Below are 19,277 nucleotides of genomic sequence, written 5' to 3' on the forward strand. Positions count from 1 at the left end.
CATCTTTGACCAATCCCATGCTCCTCTCCTTTTATATTCCACAATCAAATCTTACACATATTTACAAAAATATATGCATCATTCACATTAATCCAGTTTAAAATATATGTTATTTACTTCTTTAAAAAACATAAAGATCTACTAAACTTTGGAACAATAACTACTCTATTATAAAATAAATATTTTAAAAATCTATTTTTATTTTATTTTAAAACTTGAAAAAAAAAATCCAAAACCATGGTACAATAGATAAGGATTACTCTGAAAAAAGCATATGCAGAAAACAACGCATCTTTTGACGGCGACAACCGGCGGACTCGCCGACGTTATAAATTACAGTTTGTATAAATGACATTCCAATCCGATCTTTGGAAAATGACTGATGTGACAGCTCAGCACTTCGATACAACATGTCGCTGTCATCCATATCCAATATTATCGCAAACCTTATAATCTCCGTCAGGCCCACAAATCCTGCCTTCTCATTGGTTGTGAAAAGACGGCTAATATTTATTTTATTTATTTTAAATGTTAATGTCATCAAAGCACATTATGTGACACGTAAGTAGTCCGGCATTTTCCTCCATCTAACTTTATTAATTCTTTTATTCTACTATTTTCAATTAGTTAGGTCATATGACAAGTATTTAGCTTTAAAATTAGAGATAATACTTTTTATATAGCTATAGTTGAGGTATGGAACTATGTTTTAGATATAATCATAAAGTTGTGAGGTAAACGTGAAACTAATTTTAAGAACTATATAAAAAAATTATAGTTTTAAGAAGATGATCTAGTAGCTAACTTCACGCCTTCTGTCAAAATTTGCCAATTGTTTCGATGAATTTTCGTATGTGAGTGTAGAGCTCTAAGTTAACCTTTTGGCTTTCCTACATTTAAGAAGTTCTCTGTAGAACTCGTAAAGTGCAAAGTGGTCTAGAAGTTCCATTGTAAAACTTTCACCCAAACCCCGCCATTAAGACCCCCCAATAGTCGCTCACCCAAAAAATAGTACCTTTTGCACAAATGGACCAATCAATAACTAAGAAAACAAAAAAATGATTAACTATTAGTACACGTGTGATTGGCTATTAGTATATGTGCGATATTTTTTGGGGCTTTTTATGAGTGGTAATTAGGGGGGAAAGGTATAAGTAGACATGGCAGTGATACAAACATGGGCGGCAATTGGCTCGTTTACCTTGTTGTCATGAAATTATGTCTATTATGTATATATTTCTATACAACTTTTTGAATCATACTTTGTGATTCTTGTCTTTTCAACATCAAGATAGTGAGGTTGAATAAATTGTAGACCAAAACCTTACTAAATAGAGGAAGATTCTAAAAGTTGATACAAAAATATGCACACAATTGAATCTTATCAATATGGATTGTGGAAATCTAGCGTCTTTAAGATATAAAGGGTTCTAGATTCGAAGTTCGGTCCTTTAATTTACCTGTTCTTATAAGTTTTATTTTCTTTGTATTGATTTATAATTGTTGAAAGTGGCATATTGTCTTTCCTTATAACTCTTCTTCAACTAAAAGTCTTCATATTTAGCTACATCTATTTTGATTTCTTGATATTAAAAGTGGGGTGTTCTCTTTCCTTGGAACCCTCCTATGACTAAGAGTCTTCACCTAACAATATTTTAAAGGGATGGGAGATGTGAAGTGAAGTACTTTGCATTGATCACTCGAGACATTCACTCATGTCTTTCAAGGGATAATAAAGTGATAATCAAGGGGGCCCATTTTGCTTGTTCATCATTTGAGTGGAGTCTATTTAGTAGATAATAGAATAAAGCATGCTTTATAATAGTAGTATTAATAAATGTTAAAAAATTTACTATTATATCCACTTACAATATAATAAAATTTAAAAGAAAATCTAAATATTATTTTTTTTAAATATTATAATATAATCATTATTCAAAATATTTTGACCAAAATAAATCATACCTCCACCATAATATATGCAAAGATCTGACCATCAGTCCCACTCAGGCATGTCCCTCTAGATCATACCTCCACCATAACATATGCAAAGATTTGACCATCAGTCCCACTCAGGCATGTCCCTCTAGTTTAGGATATTGTTTTGATTAAAAAATATATTGTTTTAAAATGGAGTTTATTGAGAAGAAAAATATTGCTTATTTTACTATAATCAAGTTTTATAAGAACTTGTGTGGACGCCCAATAAACACCTATATAAATCATATGGAGTTTTTAAATATAGTATCATGGATTGCATTTTGATTAAACACCATGTATTTATCTTGTGGTCTCAAGTGGATTGTAGGTCTCTTTTACCAAAAATAATAATATGATTTTGCACAAAAATGAAAATATTTACTTTCTTATATGTATAATTTATAGTATTAAATTATAATAAACAAATTATCGTTTGGTCTCAAGGTGTATTGTAAGCCTCTTTCACCAAGAAAAATAATATTTTTTTAAGTAGGAATGAAAGTATTTAATTTCTTAGGCCTCTTTTACTAAGAGAAATAATGTGATTTTTAGAAGGAATGAAAATATTTGCTTTCTTATATGTATAATTTATATTATTTATAATCTAAAATTTAAAGTGATTATTAAAGTTTATGAATATTTGTGTAATAAAAAATATATAATTTTAATATTTCAACTATATGTTCATTATATTCTTATATTATAAGTCATACATAGCAAGCAAATTTGGTAGCAATTGGACCTATGTGGAAAGTGAAGGATTTGAGCAATACAAATCCACAAAGCCCGAAGAAAACCTGCATGCAAGAACCTATAATAGAGAAGAAAAAAGCAAAGAAGAGGCAAGAATTTTGCTTTGAGAATATGCAAACTGTATTATTGGACTGAAAAGAATGAGAGATATTTACAAAAGATCAATCCTTATAGAAGGAGATCGAAAAACCTAAAATGGAAACCCTAAGAGGTAAATGGCATTTAATAATTACTAATTAATTACTAAATTGAAATGCGAAGTGCATAAAGTGAAATCTTAAGAAGAGAGTAAAGGTAATTTAACCCATTTAATTAAATTAACGCTTTACTCTAACGCCCCCACTTAAGATGAGAAACAATGTAGAAAGAGCAAGGAAACTACAATGCAATCTTGAAAGCAAACTTAGGACCCGATAACAAGGCCTGATGAGGTACTCAATCACAATGAAATCTCTATGAACTGGAGAAATAGAGAAAATCCAATCAGAAAAACCCTACTCTAAAAAGAGATAGCAAGAAAAGAAGGAAGGACAAACTCATCACTGAGACCCCCCAAGGATAAATTCCTTCACCCCAAGCATAGAACGTAGTTGAAGATACTGCGGGGATGCAAAAGGTTTAGTGAAGATGTCTGCAACTTGCTCAATAGTGGGAATGTACTTCAAGCTCAAAGCATCATCCTAAATCAGATACCTAACGAAATACATGTGAAGCTCAATGTGTTTGGACCGCTAATGCTCAACTAGGTTGTGAGAAATGTGTATAGCACTCTTATTGTCACACCACAGAAAGGTGGGACTATCAGGAGGAAATCCAAACCTTCTCATCAACTATCGAAGCCAAAAAACCTCCTGACTAGATAGCACAACTGCCCTATACTCTGCCTTTGTAGATGATGTTGCTTCTTGCAAGACCATGTGATAGGACCAGAACCAAGACAGAAGACAAATCTAGAAGTCGACTTGTGATCATCAATATCACCAGCCCAATCTAAGTATATGTAACCAACAATGTGAGGATCCCTTGATGTGTAGTGAATGACATCACATGTAGTACCTCGAATGTACCGCAAGATACATTTGGAAGCTTGCCAATGAATCTCATGTGGATAATGTGAGAATTGAGAGAGAAGTCCAATCGCAAAGGAAATATTAGGATGTCTGTGTGTGTGTGTGTTAGGTACAATAAACTACCTACAAGTTTTCTATATAAAGTGGAATCCACTATAGGAGTAGTGCAAGCGGTAGATAAAACAACACCCGACTAAAAAGGTATGGGAGTAGGCTTGCAATCAAGCATGTTGAATCTCAAAAGCATATCAAGAGCATACTTCTGTTGGAGTATGACTATCACATCCGAAGACTGAACAACCTCTAGGCCCAAAAAATAGTGCAAAAGTCCAAGGTCTGTCATCTCAAACTAATCTCTCAAGGCTTGTTGAATATTGTATCATGGAGGGTGAGCTACCTGTAATTATGAGATCGTGTACATAAAGGACAAGTATCGATAAGTCAACCCCATGACGTTGAATGTAAATTGTAGGATCGGAATGACACTGAGTCAACTGTGAAGCAAGCAAGAAGGAATTTGTCTTCTCAGACTAAGTCGGAAGGGTCTGTTTGAGACCATATAAAGACCTTTGAAGGCTACATACCAATGAAGAGTCCTGCACAAAACCATGAGGATGCTCCATATAAATCTCCTCATGAAGGTCTCCATACAAAAAGGCACTCTTCACGTCCATCTAAAAAATTGTCCATCCCTGTGAAGTTGCAAGAGAGAGTACAAGGTGAATAGAATTCATCTTGGCAACAGGAGAAAAGGTCTCGGAGTAATCAATACCCTTAACCTATGAAAAGCCCTTTACAACAAGAGGTGCCTTGTACCTGTCAATAAAACCATCTACAACATACTTGGTACGGTACACCCACCGACACTAAACCAACTTTCTTCCTTTCAGAAGAGGACAAAGATCCCATGTGTGGTTCTTCGTCAAAGAAGAGCACTCCTCATTCATAGCCCTATCGCACTCTAAGTGTCTTGTCGCTTGTGAAAAACTTATGGATCATCTGAATGGCATGACTCAAGAGACCAATACTAGTGGTTTGAGCACAAGTGCGATGAGAATCTGCAGGATTGCCTACCATAGGTCCTACTGCATCAACATTATCATGAGCCCACTTGGGCACTCACGAAACAACTGGTGGAGTTGGTAAAGCGGGATCAATATCAAAAGCTTCCTCAGAGGATGCATAATCTTATGGAGGAGTAGAGGAAGTACTAGGTAGTGAGGGAGAAGCTGGTGATGGTGGCTCCATCTGAGAATAACGCTCATCAAACTGAACATATCACTGAAACAAGACATCTCTGGAATCATGATCAAATAACTTGTACGCCTTCACATCCTCACAGTAGCCAACAAAGATGATTAGTTGGCTCTCCTTCTCCATGGATTTTCGCTGAGCATCTGGAATAAATGTCCAAGCCTCACGACCGAAAATGCAAAAAGTAGAAACATCTAGCTTGATATGAGTACAAGCCTCCTCAGGAGTCATTTGTCGCAATGTCTTGTGAGGCATCTAATTCTTAATATAATCGGCACAATAGATAGTGTCAACCCAAAATGAAGAACTCATAGCTCGACACTATATCATACAATTGGACATCTCATGTAATGTCTTGTTCTTTCTCTCTGCAACCCCATTATTCTTAAGGTATGGGGAACTGTGAACTGATGTTGTAAACAATGCTTAATGCAAAAATATCTAAAACACTGATTCACATATCTCCCCCCCATTGATAGTGCATATACGCCTGACAAAAAGACAAAATAGCTTCTCCACAAATGTCTTAGAGATTCGAAATGAATTAAAGACATTAGAATTGTACTTCAAAAAGTATACCCATGTGCGTCTAGAGAAATCATCTATGAAGGTAAGCACATATTGAGCACCTAAAGAGGATGGAGTGGGGAATGACATAAGATCATTGTGTATCAACTCCAATGGTGCCTTAGCACATGTGGATCTACCTGATGGAAATGGATCTCTATGATGTTTGCCAAGTGCACAACCTTGACAAACATTGTTAGTACAAGAGATATTCGGTAACCCAATCACTAGCTCATGTGTACTCATCTATTGTAGATATTTGTAGTTGACATGGCCAAAACGCTCATGCCAAAGTTTGCTCAGTGTGTCTACATTTTATATTGTGTCATTCTAGTTAGATCCATAAATGCAATCGCAATAACTAACATTATCTTGGCCAATTGGAATTTAAATCTACTCATACCAAAGCTATAATTCTAGTGTATCTCAATCCCAAATAAGAAACAGGCTTATTACAAATGAGGGACTAGTAAAAATGTTTATACAAGTAACCCTTAAAGAAACTAACCAAATACTATATTTTTAATCAACAATTGGAATCATATAACCTTGAAGTGTCAAGATAAGAAGCTTGAGTACACCAACAAACCTAACTTACTGTAATCAACCATTTTTTATCTAGAAGCATACATACCAAAATCATGAAGTTGTTGCAATGACCTAAACTCTCCTAAGCAGAAGTGGAGAACAATTGAGCTATACCTAGATGATCAAACATAATTAGTTACACTCAAATTTGCAAGTGTTCAAAATCAAACTACCCTAATATTGAGGTCAACATAAACAATGTGCAAAAGTTAGGATAGTAGTGAACACACAGAAATCTTGCTAGATACATAGAACTCATGAATATTGAAGTAACTAAAAACCCATCTCTTATGATCAAATCTCATTTACCATCAATCCTCAAGAAAGGGCTACTTATTTTCTAGACTAAAGAAACTATCCCACACATCTACAAATTGTAACTTGAACTCATATGTAATCTTACCAAAGAATGGACAATGATGCTAACATTTATTTTTACAACTCTGAAGTCTTATGAAATATGAACCATGACATGTGTAGACACTTAAAATTGTCCTAAACAATATATTGATTAATTTAATATCTCCCTTGACACTTTAATTAATTTTTTTATTAATTAATTATATTTTATCACATTCTTCTACTTATTTAATTAAATAGGTTCACTTCCCTAGTGTATTTAAATTTAATTTGAATACTTCCCCCTAATGTGTTAAATTTATTTAATGCATAGTGCTTTATAAATCCACTTTTAAATAAATTTCAATTTATTTAATTTCCTTACACTATTAAATTCTATAATTCTATGATTAAATTTAATCCTATTTAATTTAATCCTAATCCCACCTAAAACCTAGTCTACCACCCATCACTCTCATCCTTGTAAGCCTACCCACTAGTTAATCTCACTTTATTATCCTAAATATCCTCTTAAACACATTTTAGCCCGTAAGTGGTTGTTCACACATTTGAGCAACTCAAAGCCCAAGAAGCCCCCCTTTCATTAATTCCTTCAAAAGCCTCTTACACCCTTGTCCCCCTATTTGTTTCCCCATGGTTACTCACATATGTGTGAGCACACCTTGAGCCATCTTAATCATAAAATACTTATGTTGACTATTGCATGGCTTGTCCCTTAGCCCATGTGTCTCCCTTGTGGCACCTAAGTAGATGCCACATAGATGTCACCTCCTCAAGGTCTCCCTCAAACCTATAAACAGAGCCCTTGTCTCAAGCATTTTTCAATCTCCTCCATTACATTGTTATCATGCTAGTATAGTGTTAGAGCTTTCTCAGAGATTTTTATGCTTAGAGCTAACCTTTGGTAGTTGTTAGTATGCATTGTTTCAATTACTAGTTCTTGAACATTTTCATGGTAGCATAGCGTTTTTAGTTTATTTCATCGCATCCCATTTCCACATTCACATCCTTTAGAATCCTTTGAGGTTGGCTTACTCATAGCCATTTCTTGAAGGTATTCTATATACATTTAGTATAGATTCATATTGGCATTCATTTGAACTGTTTTGAAGGGATTCATTTATAGTTGTGTTTGAGGAGAGCACATCCACATCCCTTATTACTGAGCACACCAACAAGGCCTCTTGTGGGCACCCTTGTTGAGTTGCTTTGAGGTTGCTATGTAACTCATCTTTCAGTTGCACTAGTTTTAGAACTCAAGTAGAACTAGTTGTATTTCGATTTACTTCAATCTTTGATATATATGTACAACTAATGTTTTCTTGTTTACACGTGCTCCTAACATATTAGGTTTTCATGCATACAACATGAAATTTTTTTCTCCTTCACCAACTTCAAAGGTGAAATGTTAAAGCTTACAACATGAATCTTCATAGGGTGAACCCAATCAGTTTGGAAGCTCTGAAAAAAATAAGAACTACTATTGCATATGACAAAAATCTAGGAAGTACAATATGATTTAAGTATTCTACACAAAGGACATTAGTAATACAAATGAATTCTCCAAGTATAAAAATGAAAGTTGAGCATTGCGATACTCAAACACAACTTGGGAGTGGCTAGAAAAAATCCTCGCAACAACTTCCAATTGAAAATCTTTACTTTCTTGACAAAATAAAGTTTACCTGCTAAATGAGAGAAAAACATAAAGTGAAGTGATTGATTTGCAACCCCAAAGAAAGCTCGAAACTAAAAAAGTGATATTATTTGTTGAAGATTACTATGAAGAGGCCATACTACAATTGCTCCAATCTCTACTTAAAATCTCTCTTTGGTCCATTAGTAAATGAACAAATCAAATCAACTCCAAATAGTCTTTTCCAATTCTTTTTTAGAATCTCAAACATGGCACTCAACCAAAAATAATCTCTTGCATATCTAGGAAGTTGCACACCAAGACTCAAAGTGTCATCCAAGTCAACATGGACATCATTATCATTAATACTTAGTAGCCTATCCATGAAAGCATCTAAAACTAAAGTTAAGGACCAAAAGTGGTCTTTAGATCCAATCCCAATGAAAGATTATAGTATGATATATAACATCACTGAATACAAATGATGAATTGCGAAGTATGGAGATATTTATATTTATGTCTTTTCCCAAAATGCACATAAGAAACAAATCAAAAACTACATTTACTTACTGTTGTTCTAAAATTTTCAGCAAGCTCGAGAATAAGATTTGGAAACTTTTCAAAATCTAATACATTGAAGTCTCCAAGAGTCAATACATCTCATGAAGAAATCACGTCTCCTAGTGTAATAACACTTTGTATACACTCTCAGCTTGTCTCCTTGTTTGCATGTCTCATATCTACTGGTTTCCCTAGGAAATAACCAATCATCTCGTAATGTAAACCTAGTTCTATAGCAAGTAGAAAACCAAACTCCCACTCATATCCTTGAATCTTCTCCTGGATCCCACATCTTACTATTTTCACCAAGTGCAACGCTACAACCAAGATTCCATCATCCAACTCAATGAATAGGTTGTTATGTGTCTTCTCTATACCCACTTCAGACAATAGGTTATCATTGAACACCACAATTGATTCTTCCAATCATATTTATGCAAGGCAATTATTGCTCTGATGAATATCAAAATCAAAACTATTATACCTTTCACCAACAATGCTAAGGTGTCCCAATTCTCTCGTGCATCCTCATTATCATTTCCAATAATTTATTATGAATCCAAATCATCAAAGTTCCTAAAATTTTGCTCAAAACCAACCCAATACAAAGACAAATCAAGTTTTGTTTCAAGATTTTCATCACAATCATCAATGCCATCCTTGATACTTGCACTATGATTAAAAAAAATGTGAACATCATCCCATGTGTCAAAAGGTTGATTGCTTTGTTTAGAAATAAAGTGATTATTGTCCTCATAAGTGGTTACTTCTATGAGATAGTCACTCTCAATCTCACTAGCACTGATGTAGTACCAGTCGCTTTGCCATCACTACAAATTTTATTGTTAAAGCCCACTAGACCCTTCTTTCAACATGTTTGTTTCTTAGTTATATTTGGAATACAATACTTTGATATATAGAGTGATTGATGTTATCATGCTAGCAAATAGTGATGATTACTTGCTTATAAATGGTGATATGTCACATGCTCTTGGTTAATGATTAGAGCTATTTTCATGATGATGTTATACCTTGTGCTTTCAGTGTTTACGATTATCTTCATGACATTGGAATTAATATTTTAGGAAATGATATTATTATTTATATTTGTGGATTATTAATGATTATTGATTATTACAATTATCTTCATGATGATGGAATTCATGTGCTTTCAATTAATTCTTGGTATATTGAATGTTAACTTTCAATGTCCTAAGGATGCGTCTATAATTACATTATTTCTTTCACATGAGGAATCTTATCATCAACACCCAAATCCACCAACCATAGATCATCATTTCCATACAAGGGCCTAAATGAAGACATGCAAATCGACATATGAAAGGTGGTATTGTAACAAAACTCACCTAAGTGAATCCATCAAATCCAAGCATGTTGTTGGCTTGAAATGTAGTTACAAAGAAACCCTCAACCCATTTATTTACCATCTAACTCTAGTCATCAATTTGAGGATTATAGTTGGTGCTTGGTGTCAATTATGTATCTCTAAAAAGTTGTTGAGGTAGAATACATTGTAGACATGTTACATTTCATAACAACTCTCACCAAAGCATACTAAGAAATCTAAATGTTATGATCATTAACTATGCTCTTCGGGATTCTATGCAACTTCAACTCCTCTTTGAAAAATAATTTGCAACTTAAGGTACAAAATAATCTTAGAAATGGAAAAGAAATGTGCATAATTGTTAACCTATCCACAACTACAAAAATGCAATCTCTCTTCTAAACTTGTGGAAGTCCTATATTTAAGTCCATAGATATTTCTTCCCACTTTTGATCAAGTATAGGCAATGGTTGAAGTAGGCTTGCACAAAAAATATGTTTTGACATATTTTTCTAACATTACAAACACTCTAACATGTTGTAATACACCACATGTAAACAATTCCTCTATAATCTCTCTCGTATCAAACATTGTGTTTTTAAGAAAGCTAGATGTTCTACTAGAGGGTTATCATTTATCCCCCTTAGAATCTTATCTTTTAACTTGAAACCTAGTAGAAGATCAATTTGTTCTTATAATAAATGCCATTATCAACAACATAATACCTATCATTTTGTACTCGTCCATCAAACTAATCATGGGTAGAAGTGCTTTTGGAATATTTAGCTAGCAAATGAAATTTCCAATTAAGTGAAATCTCACTGTAAGAGCATGGGTAGGTTTCCTAGAAAGAGCATCAACAATAATACTTTTTCCCTTTAAAATAATTCACATCAAAGTCATATGCATGCTTTTTACTTACCTACTTTTGTTGTCTTTCATTGAAATCATCTTGCTCTAGAAAATACTATTCTAATTACTCTAGACAATTCTAATTACTATAGACAATAAAGTTTGCACCTACTAGATATTATCTGAACTTGGCTAGCATGTATATGATAGTTAGCATCTCCTCGTCATAAGTGAAATGGAATTCTTCAAATCTTTGATTTTTCTTCTCTTGAATGCAATAAGGAGTTTATTCTAGACAAAAACTACAGCAATTCCTTAACCTAGTGCATCACACTCAACAACAAACAGATGTGTGAAGTCATATAATGCCAACATTGGGCATGTGCTCGTGACTTCCTTGAGTTTATCAAATGTCCCATGTGCCTCGTCACACTAACGAATGCACCCTTGAGAGATTTGTCAAATTTGATACCAATTGTGAGACCCCTGACACAAATCTCATCTAGTAACAATACAAACACAAGAAGCCTCTCAATTTACATATTTTCCTTAGAGGTGGACGATCTAATTGTACCTTTACACCACCAACTCCAATCACATGCCTAAAAAAGGAATATTTGTCATCCAAGACTCACATTTCTAGGCATTCACATATAGTGATTATGTCTCCATGATACTCAAGGTTGCATCCAAATGTTGTAGATAATCATTGCAAGTCTTGTTGTATATCAAGATATCATCATGAAAAATCAAAACAAACTTCCACAACTGATCAACAAATGTGTTATTCATGTAGGACTAAAATGTTATTGTAGCATTTGTGGGTCTAAATGGCATGACACTAACCTCGTGATAGCCTAAATGAAGATCAATTTCAGGAAAAATACACGATCCTATATAACTTATCAAGAATTTCATCAGTCTTGGGTATAGGGTATCGATTCATTGTAGTCTTCAAGTTCAAGGCTTCATAGTGTATGCTCATACACAAAATGTCATCCATCATTTTAACCAAAATAGGTGAAGCAAAAGGGTTGGAGCTAGGATGTATGCAACCTATTAATCAATAAATCCTTAATTGTATTTTTGCAATTTCCTCCTTAAAATGGTGTGGTTATATGTAGGGTGTACCGATTATTGGATTTGTAGCCTCCTCAAGCTCAGTGACATGCTCAAACCCAAAATCAAGTGGACGATCACGAAGAATATATCCAAATATTATACTATGTTTATCCAATACTATCTAGATATCAACATGATACTATAGCTTGTTATTGGGAAAAATTCATTGGATACAAAACACTAGGTTGTCCACCACATATTATCATGCCTTAATAGAGGCTCCATCCCCCTTGCTAAAACCAATTGAGGAACACCATCTATCAAAGCCTTCAAAACAGTTTTCTTACCATCAACCATGAATTCCAACTGCACTGCTCAAGTGACTATAACTACTGAAGTCCCAATATGACACCCACGAAGCTCAATCCAAGCACACAAAAATCACTTGTCCATATGTAACCTTTAATCTATATATCCAATTGGCAAACCACTATAGTTCAACTCAACAAAAACCATATTCAACTATAAACTTAATCCTAGAAACTTCTTAGCCTGAAGTGCATGTTTCATCACCAGTTCCTCATTAATAAAAATTATGTATGGCTCCACTATCTGTTAAACAAACCATCAATTACCTCTTAAGAACACTTTTCAACTGGAAAGGGTGGTTACAAGGAACTCCAAATAAAGTGGCAATGTTGAGAGTCTCTTTGGCGATTGTATCCTTCGATTTTAATTGTTGGGGTTGATCCCCTTGTGCATCATCCTCATCAGAGAGAGCATCTCAATCATCCTAATCCTCATCATCAGATAATACCTCAATCTAATGTGCTTTGCCTCTACCAAGGCAACAATGTCTAAGCTCTCATGGCTCCTTGCAAGAGAAGCATAGCTTCCTCTTCAGTTCATTCCTTGACTCTTGATAGACTTTAGAAAATGTGTTTATCAACACTCTTTATCAAATTTTCATGAGCTAAAACTTTTCTTATGTTGATAGTAAGAGGTTATAACCTCAAGATCAATAGCTAACCCGATGGCACCATCTAGTGTACTAGCCTTATGAGCCTTGACCAGTGCTTACAATCTGCTACAAAAATCAATGTGACTCACTTGTGACATATTAGGAACCATGTATGAAATCATCAAGAACTCGTTACTGTGTGATTCCACATGCCCCACCTATTTCAATTAAGTTAATTTCCAATAATAAACCTATACATCTTTCCTGTCAAAATGGACAATCAACTTGTTAACAAAATTTTCATAAGAGTTTATCATGGCATATTCGTGAGATACTAATCTCTAGTGCCACGAGTCATACGCCCCTCCCTCCAGGTGCATTTAGCAAACCGTGTAACCTTATCTTCCTCCATAAGCTTTAGTGCTAAGAATGTATCAAATTTATGTATTGATGACCTAGCTGTTATTTTTCGACTTCCATCAAATATCAATAGAGAATCCTTTTTTACTATATCCTTAAACTTTGCAAGTTGAGGACCTTGATTGGTTGCTCCCTAAGCCTCTTGTCTTGCATTTCTTTGCCTTATCTTTTTGCTAATTAATAAACTGACTTAAATTCGTCAATTATCTTACATCAATTGGGGGGTTCTTGTACTCATCATAGGTCATCGTGACATCCACTATAATATCAGTGTTTTCCTCGTCCATCTTTGGAATTGTTCTTCCCATTTGCCTAGGTAAAAAAATGTAGGACATAGTGATCGACCTTAATTTTCATGTCCGCTGTCACTTTTTTTCACATTGCTCACTGCTTGAGCTTGATCTAGTACAATCCATTCTCAAATGATATTCAACTCCTTGGTGTTTGGAACAACTTATAACACTCTACTTCATGGTTGTGATCCTACAATCCTAAAATTATTGTACCATTTGCCACTATTATTGGGCAAATGTGGTTAAGAATTCATTAAGCTAATTATTCATATTCCTTGGTGGGATTTTTGCTCTCCTCTCATCCATTTCTTCAACAATGGGGTTATCCTCGCCTTCTACTTTATGTCGTAGCATGCTCCTAGTGTAATGTGTTCCTACCACTCCAGGTTACGTAGAATCAATTCAGAGTGACATGCAACACAAATACACTAATAAGGAGTGCTTGAAAATAACATGCGATGATAATCCCTAGAGTTGGCAGGATTTATGGCTTTGTTACCATTGAAATTATCTAACCACAAGTTTAGTAGAATTTTTATTTTGTCTTTCGCTCAATTAATTGCAAAACTTTGCTTTGAATCATAATCGATGAGTGCATATTATAATAAGAGCTGGTTTTGTTTTTTTTTTTTTGTTTTTTTGCAATAGAAACACAATACAAACTTCTTATTGAAATATGTGAGAGATTTGTATCTAAATAATAAAGTAGAAATATCTAACCTTTATTAGTCTCTTGGGTTTTGAAGAGATGATTACGAATGTTGCTAGATCAACATAATTTTGAAAGAAATCCATCAACTTTTTGAGTTGCTACAACCAAAAAAGTTGAATGATTGTTGCTTGTAGATGTAATTCCCAATGCATAAATTGGGAGCTATTATTTTTATTGAAGGTCATGTTTATGAACTTAGGGTTTGAGCTTCGAACCCTTGATGTGTTAAGTTGGACTTAACTACCATTAAATTTAGTTGTGTCCAAGCTCAAGGTTCCAACGGCTATATCCTAAAAAAGCAAGTGGGTTCAATTTCTTCCAAAGAACATAAACTTCAAAATATACATAAGCATTATTCAAACCCATCCGTGCCTTAATAAATCTACACCCAAAAAGCATTTGACCTCCTCAATATTTATTATGTTTAAACTCACGCATTTAACAATATTACCTTTTATTAATTAAGTGCCCACCATGCTTAATGTTCTAGAAGTTTGACATAACTTAAATAGACCCCTTTAATAATACAAGTAACACAACTTTTAGCTTTGTGTTCTTAATACTTAAATATTCTCATTATTCCCTTATTATTCAATTTAATTTTCTAACCTCCAAGAATAAGAGAAGTTAAAAAGATTCAAACACTTTAATCATCAAGCAGGAGGTTAATTGAACTTCAATAATTCATAGCTATGCATCCTCCAACAATTTTAACGAATACCTATAAAATTTATTGCTTTCTTTGTCAAATTAGGACTCATTCCTCAAACACGGTTCTACTTAACATGGGCAAGAACATAGTTTCTAAATTCACCTCCATAGGTTGTAAGGTAGCAAGCTTGTGACTTCTGGGATCAGAAAGCTTTTGGAGGCTCCTTGTGGTAATCATTTGAAGTGCAAACAAATTGTGTGATTGATGCAAAGTCACATTGCATCGGTGACAGCTGAATTTTATTTTACATCTTGACTTAAAGATTCATGCATTAGGGTTTGGTCTTTGGAGATTCAAATAATCAAGAATTATTCTGCCAAACTCGCTCTATATTTTCTTTCTTTATCCACTTCTATCCTCTAAACCTGAGTTATTGTTGTTGTTGAAATATTGCATTCAAAATTATATATACATAAAGGCTCAATCTAGAAATACTATAGGATTAATATAAAAAAATAGACATAAAACATGTTGTTCCACACACTAGTGATTATACTGAGGGGGGATGAATCAGTAAATGCTTACATCTTCAGATTTTCATCTTTCTCCTTTCTACTAATATGCCTATCTTCAAGGTCATTGGTTAGTAGATAAACAACAAACCATTCAAACACAAAGGTAACAACACATAACACAAGGTTTATCTCATGTAAACCTAATAAAGGCAAAAACCATGGTTGTTGGGCAATGCTTACAAAGCTTGCATTCTTCTAAAATGTGTCCGGTCAACAGCTTGTCCCTGTTAAAAGATTACAAAGACATTGCCAAATGCCACTCGATTAAGGGATTTTGAGAAAACTTGTTAAGGTCTTTATCCTATTATAGATAACCTAATTAAAAGACTTAAAACACAAACAAATGTCTCACCTTGTTAAGGGATTTAATAAATAGGACTCGATAGAAACCACCCTCAACAAGATTTGTTGTTGTAGTAGTGAGAAAATAACAAAGAGTTTGATCCAAAAAAGTGGCTTGTAGACTTAGCTTGGTTTAGATTACCTTTATGCTTATTTGGTCAGCTTGCAGCTTGCTTTGCTCCTCGTTGGCTTTGCAATTCTAACACAGTCCCTTGCGTGTTCAGTTTTCTGGTCTTTTCCACTCCTACACTCTGTGCGCTCAGCTTACTAGCTTAATTCTAAACACTTCTCTATCATACTTTGTCTTTACTTTCGCTCTATTCACCTTTCACTTGAGATTGCACACAGCTTCACACTTACCGTTTCACAGCCCCTCAATTTGCAATCTACATGGCTTTCTTTGAAATTAAGGCCTATATACCATCCTTGCCCATTCAGCATTCAACCTTAATCTGTGAATTTAAAATTTGAATTTAGTTGTATCCATCTTGTGTCTTCCTTCTTCTGACTTACGTCATTTCCACAGGTGGTGTGTGTCAGGCATACTTTCCGTTAATGGAGAAAAACTGGTTTCCTATGTCCCTATATTGCTCATTAGGAAGAATTCAAATTTGAATTCTCCTGTCTATCACAGTGTGTTGACACCACCATCCTGTGTTTGTTTTCAAGATTTAGCATCATTCCAAACTCATAAGAATTTAAACTTTGTTGTGTCCTTTGAGCTAGAATTTTAAACCAAGGATAAAAAGCTTAACTGCATTGCCCACTTGGGTGTGGAAATCATTTTAATCATATAAGTATATGCACATAGATATATAAATTGCTATAGGTATAACCATTGCACCTTTTCCTGCAAATATAAGTTTAATACAAGCAGACATTGTAGATGATGGACAGGAAGGAGAAAAAGTGTCTTCAATCACAATTTTAATGAGTTATTTCGGGAATGGACAGAAGAAAAGAAAAAATTTGTTGGCTTATCTCATCAAAGCAAGGACGTCTCAAAACAGGCATAGTCATGGAAATAGTATAATGGGTATTTCTAGCAGTAACTCTATTAAACCTGCCTAAATTGTTGTACGCAACTTTCATATGATTCTGCTTCTTATCACACATCCAGCCCTAATGAAATGCTATGACCAGTAACAGTTGTTGAGTAATTGGCTCCTATACTTCATATGAGTGATCTACCAAGCAATTCTTCTATCCTTCTCACTCTATACCAGTTACCTCATTCCATTGTTGTGTGTGCAATTAAACTTTGTACCTAGAGTATTCAACTGCTGATAATTTGTGAATACCTTGGAGGTCATATTGAATTCTGGTTCTTGTCAATACATGATTTAAAAAACAAACACACACTAAATAATAAAATGGAGAACTGATAAAGATGAGCTGGAGGCTGGGCTCAATTGGCAAGACCTTCCTGTTATGACGCACGAGGTCAAGAGGTCCAGTCTTCCCCAAGCCCATGTGGTACCGGAGGATGTGTCACACCAGCGTTCACTGGTCACAATCAGAGAAGGCTGACAAACAAACAATCAGTCTCCATATTAATCTATTATTTAGCATTAGTTTGTTTGTCAGCCTTCTCTGATTGTTTCTTCATTTGCAGACTCACATAAACAAGAAATAAAACCCAGCTTGCATTTTTTCAATATTTTCTGCAAAGAAATTTGATTTACTTTTTGATTTCCAAAGAAAAGTATTGAAGTACTTTCCAAAATTGGGCAGTTTTCCTCTCATAAAACAATTGGTCAGCATTTACTAGGAAAATAGCTTAAGCAGTGATTTCAGTAGCGTAGGACACTCTTTTTCACCAAAATATGTGTTAGTTATTTTATGATAATATTATATTAGTGCTGCAGAATGGTAGGGTATTCTGGTTTAACTTGATAACTGCTAAGCTAAGTGAAACATCATCGTTGCCAATAAGAGGTGTTTCTTCCACTCATTCTGCCGGGAAATATCATGCATGTTTAAAAGGTTCCGCCATAACCCAGAAAAGAAATTCATTTACATCATACTATAATAAGAAACAATAAAAAATGGGAGATCATCTTCTATATTTGTACGCTTTTAAGGAAAGAGGTTTGCCTTCATTACATGAGATGGCTAGAGGACAGATATGAATCCATATACCGTGTCCTACCAACTTCTCTTATCCCTTCTTATCAAACTCCTAGGAAATGAGATCCAAAGGCAAACATCCTATCTATATCTTGCCCAGGTAAGATTTATATTCCCTGAATTTACATTTATTATTAAATAATTAAATAAATATCATATTAATTATTCCATTATGGCCCCCACTAGTTTTATATTTGAAAAGTACAATTTCTGAACGGACCATGATCCCTTGTACAAATAGAGAGCAACAAGCTCAGCAAACAACAGCTACAGAACAGCAAGGAGACATCCAGAAACAAGGCAACCCTTACACCAACCTAATCCAAAGATCATGGAAACTCCTAACCAAGTAAAGAAAGGCAGGAAAGAAACAACAGGACAGTAATGGACCCCCATCAAATCATTGGGGGACATTTAAAAAGTGATCCAAAGACCTTTGGTTATATTAAACCAGGGTACTCCCCTAAATTTCTTTTCTTGAAGCAATAAGAATTCGAACAATAAATAAGCCTCAACAATTATACCATAACAATGCCATCTCCAAGAATAGTTGATATGTGTCCAGTAACAAAATGCCAGAGAATTCTGGAATTGTTTTAGGGGATTGAACAGACATGAGAGTTTCTGAGGTTGATCCAATGCACATTAGACTAAACTTCTTGGTGGGATTGAATTAAATTGCTCATTTAGCAAAATTTTCAAGCGAGCTCATTTCATCGGGGCTCATGAAGAGCAACCTCATAAAGAATATCTCTGTAGAATTACAAACATAACCTGAAGAAAGGCCTGTGAATTACTGATTGATTGCTATAGAGATTTTCTTAAAGTACATGAATTGATACACAAATTTCTCTTAATGAATAAGAAAAGTAGCTGATGATCATAAATTTGGGAAACTTAAGGACTGCAAAAAATTGAAGTAGGCATATTTAATGTCAAACTGCATATCATACCCTGCCGGACAAGATATAAATGTTAGATGGGAGCTGACAATGTTCAAATAATGACATTCACAAATTAAAAAATATGCAAGAAAAATATATATAACATGCAGCAGTAGTTTTGAACTTACAATAATTAATTGCTATTGTGCGTCCTTCAGCATCAGGAGTTTGCCTAACATGGTGAAACCACAAGCTTGGCCTGGAATAACAGATGATG

The 19,277-nt window shown here is 34.4% G+C and overlaps 1 protein-coding gene across 1 annotated transcript in view; it reads right to left on the reverse strand.

Annotated features, from left to right (window-relative positions):
- Positions 1–18,551: 18,551 nt before the first annotated feature.
- The window catches only part of LOC149575444 (2-oxoglutarate (2OG) and Fe(II)-dependent oxygenase superfamily protein), a 45,151-nt gene continuing 44,425 nt past the window's right edge, over positions 18,552–19,277 (reverse strand). The window contains exons 3-4 of the mRNA XM_089815195.1: positions 19,189–19,259; positions 18,552–19,070 (exon numbers count right to left, since the gene is read on the reverse strand). Of these exons, the coding sequence (XP_089671321.1) occupies positions 18,997–19,070; positions 19,189–19,259 (145 nt within the window). The 3' untranslated portion in view covers positions 18,552–18,996. The remainder of the gene's footprint in view (positions 19,071–19,188; positions 19,260–19,277) is intronic.

Source organism: Cupressus sempervirens, chromosome 2, assembly GCF_028749045.1.
Source record: "Cupressus sempervirens isolate cs-2001-9-10 chromosome 2, ASM2874904v1, whole genome shotgun sequence".
Classification (NCBI taxonomy): Eukaryota; Viridiplantae; Streptophyta; class Pinopsida; order Cupressales; family Cupressaceae; genus Cupressus; species Cupressus sempervirens.